Raw genomic sequence first — 4,492 nt, 5'->3', positions numbered from 1 at the left:
ATGTAACTTTTTTTTTTATTATGTAATGAAATGCCTTTCATGCATTTCTAACTGTGGCAAAGGTCCAATTACTTTGGAATCGGTGTGTTTACATTTCTTACGTTTCTTTCACTTTTGTCTTGATCCCTTTGTTGAGATAAAAGATCGGAGATGTGTGGTAGTTTGCCCAAGTTTCACTCAAGGCTTTTTTCTTATTATTTCTGTTACATTGCTTCTACATTTAAATTAAAAATCTTAAAAATCAAAAGATAATCAATATAACAATGAAAAAATGCAATAGTGTTTTCAAGACACATTTACTGAAGTTCTCTTCTTCCTTCTTACCAAGTGACATACTATATATAGTGGTAGATATCCATCTTACTGATTGAGCAACATACTGTGTCTGTTTTTAAAAGGAAATGCGAGTCAAGGTTTCTTCTCTGTGTGAACGCCGGACACCTAACACCATTTTTCCTATTTCACACCTGAAGAAAGCTATTAAAAGTTTGGGGATTTTCCACAATATCCTGTGACCTTTAAATAGCAAATGCAAAGGCCTCTGTGAATTGAAAGTCAGATTCCCAAATCCCAAACAGGAACTCATGCCCACAGCGGAGTGGAAATCCTCCTCCTTTTGTAACGGGATGGGGAAGGGGGGCTCTTCGTGCATGCCTGAGCATCGCCACTCCTGTGCAGATGTCAAAATATCCTCCTTTTATTGCATGCTTTGTGGCATGTTGTATCTTGTTGCATGTAACTCTTAAGCGTACTGCTTAAAGGGATAGTTCACCCAAAAATGGAAATTGCATCATCATTTACTCATGTTTTCCAACCCTTCACAAATGGAGATATTTTGGAAATGTATTTATTTATTTAAATAAAGAAATGAATTGCTTTGTATTTATTTATTTATTTATTATCCCCACAAATTCACACAGATGCACTTGCAGAATCACTTTAAAAAAAAAAAAAAAGGGTTCCAAATAGGATGTTTTCACAGGAGTGCCACAGAAACATTTTATTTGGTTGATAAATTTTTTCATAAGATCCTAAATGATGCTTCCAAATGATTACAAATTATTAACTTTAAAGCCAGCTAGATAACATTACTTTGGTAACTTATTTAACTAATTTAACAATTCACAATAATGTTCAATATGTTCAGGCTGTTCTTTTCTTATTGTCGAGCCCTTTTTATGTATTTGTTAAACATATAAGGTCAGTGCATTTAGAATTAGACGTACCACAATTAAAAACACCACTCATTTATAGCTATTGTTCAAAAATATTGCTATTTCAAAGACAGTTATAATAGACACGGTCACTACATGGGAACAGGTACAAAATAATTATAACAGAGCACCAGACTTGATTTCACTCTCATTTGCAATGAGTTTCTAAACACAGGAAAAGTTGGATGTTGAACACAGAATGTCTCTTTAGTAGTGGTAATGAGGTATTTACAAAGATATGAAATAAAAAGCGCTGGTGCGTCATCGTCTTCATTGAATTTAGTGTAATTCAGAGTCGTTCTCTGTCTGTTGGAGCACCAAATGTCCAGACCCACTTACGTCATCCAGAGGTTTCTGTTTTATTGTGAGGGAAATTTTGGATGGCAGGGGCTCTCCTGACATAAAAGTGTCCAAGGAATGAGGTTTGTCCTGTGCCAGTGTGCAGATGGATGCATGGGATGCCAGAAGCATTTTCAGCTGCTCTTTCTCCTGTTGCAGGCAGCTCACCTGCCTCTGCAGCACGACCTGCTCCATGTGCAGGCGCTCAGTCTCCTGAAAACAAATTCACAGCTGGATCCCATTAGCATGTGATGCTGGTAATTACATAACAGATTCCCCAAAGCAGAGTGTACTGCATTCTTAAAAAATAAAGGCTGCAAAAGGAGGTTTTCATAGCAATAACATAGAAGATCCATTTTAGGTTCCCTAAAGAACCTTTAAAGAACAGTCTAAAGAACATTTTAATATTCTTAAGAATATTTTCCCACTAAAGAACCTTTTGTGCATTGGAAAGTTTCAATGAAGGAATAGTTCATTCAAAAATGTGCTCACCCTCAGGCCATCCAAGATGTAGATGAGTTTGTTTCTTCATCAGAACAGATTTGGAGAAATTTAGCTTTACAGTACATCACTTCCTCACCATTGGGTCCTCTGCAGTGAATGGGTGCCGTCAGAATGAGAGTCCAAACAGCTGATAACTCCTGATAAATCCACACAACTCCAGTCCATCGGTTAACACCTGAAGCAAAAAGGTGCATGTTTGTAAGAAACAAATCCATCATTAGAGCGTAGTAACTTTAAACCGTAGTTTCTGGCCAGTCTATAATCCATAATATTGCTTTCTCTCCATTGAAAAAGTTTATCCCCTGTCCTCTCATATCAAAATTCATTAATTTGTTTAGTACTGTTTTTGCTTGTAAACGGTGCTTGATCTGTACGTATTTCTCTCCTGATTCAGACGAGATGACTTTTTCACTGAATGGACTGCTAGCTGAAAGCAATAGACTGACGTTAAAAATGTCTTAATGATGGATTTGTTTATACAAACATGCAGTTTTTCACTTCACAAGATGTTAATTGATGGACTGGAGTCATGTGGATTACTTGTGGATTACTGTGATGTTTTTATCAGTTTGGACTCTTATTCTGACGGCACCCATTCACTACAGAGGATCCATCAGTGAGCAAGTGATGTAATGCTAAATTTCTCCAAATCTGTTCAGATGAAGAAAGAAACTCATCTATATCTTGTATGACCTGAGGGTGAGTAAATGCTCATTTTCATTTTTGGATGAATTATTCCTTGAAAGTTCATGGAAACACTGATGCCAATAAACAACCTTTGTTTTTGAGAGTGTGACTGTCCAGTGGAATTCTTGTTTCGATTTCCCAATTGAAACTATATGGAAACATTCATTTATGTGTTGTTAATACTTGGATGATTCATTCATCTTATGTCATTCTTAACAGACTCTTTGTACAATTACAGAAGTCTCAAGTTAAAACTGGACAAACAAGATGTATCAGAAAGGTGCACCACCCTGAACACAATATGAAAATAAAAATGGCAGTGCAGCCCTATTATTCACCTCCTGAAGAAGGTCAATAAGTTCTCGTCTGCGGTTGCGGCATTTGGCAGCTGCTATTTTGTTGCGTTCTCTTCTCCGTCTTATCTTCTCCTCTTCATCTGGAGTGAGCTAATAATGAATCAATATAACAGTATTATTTAAAAAATTGGAGTAATATATTTTCGTCCTTCTTTACTTTATTCATCTGTTACTTTTTAAAGATAAATGCAGTTAGAGAGAGAGAGAGAGAGAGAGGAGACTAGTTGTCACAAGCACTGTATCTCAGTGCAAGTTTAACATATATATTGCATTTTGGTTTAAACATCTTAAATAAGAATATTTTGTGTGAATTCACTATCAATATCATTATAGTTTGCTAGCTGTATAACACTCCTTCGGGCAGAAACCATCTAATTAAGATAGTTTTTCATTTTGTTAAGCATATTTTGTATACACTGTAATAATTTATTATTTATTAATGACATATAATATTATTTATTAACCAAAACATTTACATTTTACATTCTGAGTTTATTTTACGCATTAGTTTATACAGAAATAATAATATGCTATAATATGTTGTATTTTACATGTATATTTCTTTTGAAGCTTTCTTTCTGAGCTGCTGTAGGTTCACTAGTCTGCTCCAGACTCTCACTGGGCATCACCGGCTCGATTATCCAGCGCAGCTCTTGTCTCGATGTGACTGCACTGACAGTGGCGATAAAAGGGCTTTTGGAAATCTGCATCTCGACCTGGCTGAAAAGAGGAGAGAGAAAAAAAGAAAGATGCGGTAAATGAAACTAGAAAAGATGGTAAATATTGCGTTTCTAGCCAACATATGAGTAGATATATGGTTAAAACATGCGAATTCATTGACCTAAATCATAATTACTCACCTGATAGAACTGGAGATATCGCCTCCAGAGATGCAGTTTCGTTCATTTGCGTTCATTCCAAATATCTCCAAATTAAATCGTATTTTGCCATGGATTTATCCTGGTTCAGATGTTGATATTCCAGTTCCACCCATGCACTTTTCAATCAGTGCAGCAACAGGCATTCACTGGCCTAGTATTGTAATCATTTGAATGACGAATGTCTCCTAAAAAGGGCAATTGCGTCAGAGCGCAAGCGTTTCATGGATGTGGAATTACTGCGTTACGTCATGTGTTTCCACGCACTAGCGGCACACGCTCCATCAGGGAAAAAGAAATACCTAATATATATGTGAAGATACACAACAATATAAACACATGCTCTATCAGTGTCTTACTGTTGTTAAACTTAGCCAGCATTATTTTATATACAAAAATACAAATAAAAATCATTAAAAAAAAAAACATTATCATTCTTACATTTTTATTGTAGTTGTATTGTATTGTACTGTTTTTTCCCCCAGCAGGGTTAAAAGATAAATTCTTGAGTCAA

The 4,492-nt window shown here is 35.8% G+C and overlaps 1 protein-coding gene across 1 annotated transcript; it reads right to left on the bottom strand.

The window, feature by feature from the left end:
• Positions 1-1,305: 1,305 nt before the first annotated feature.
• LOC107685792 (fos-related antigen 2-like) lies at positions 1,306-4,143 on the bottom strand. Its single transcript, XM_016482513.1, has 4 exons — positions 3,961-4,143; positions 3,652-3,820; positions 3,083-3,190; positions 1,306-1,766 (listed from the first exon to the last, which is right to left on the bottom strand). The coding sequence occupies exons 1-4, from the start codon at positions 4,014-4,016 to the stop codon at positions 1,494-1,496; spliced, it is 606 nt and encodes a 201-aa protein (XP_016337999.1). The 5' UTR covers positions 4,017-4,143; the 3' UTR covers positions 1,306-1,493.
• Positions 4,144-4,492: the final 349 nt, after the last annotated feature.

Source organism: Sinocyclocheilus anshuiensis, unplaced genomic scaffold (genome assembly GCF_001515605.1).
Source record: "Sinocyclocheilus anshuiensis isolate Anshui unplaced genomic scaffold, SAMN03320099.WGS_v1.1 scaffold617, whole genome shotgun sequence".
NCBI classification, from domain to species: Eukaryota; Metazoa; Chordata; class Actinopteri; order Cypriniformes; family Cyprinidae; genus Sinocyclocheilus; species Sinocyclocheilus anshuiensis.
Note: the sequence above shows the minus strand (reverse complement) of the source record. Positions and strands in the feature narration are given on the sequence as shown.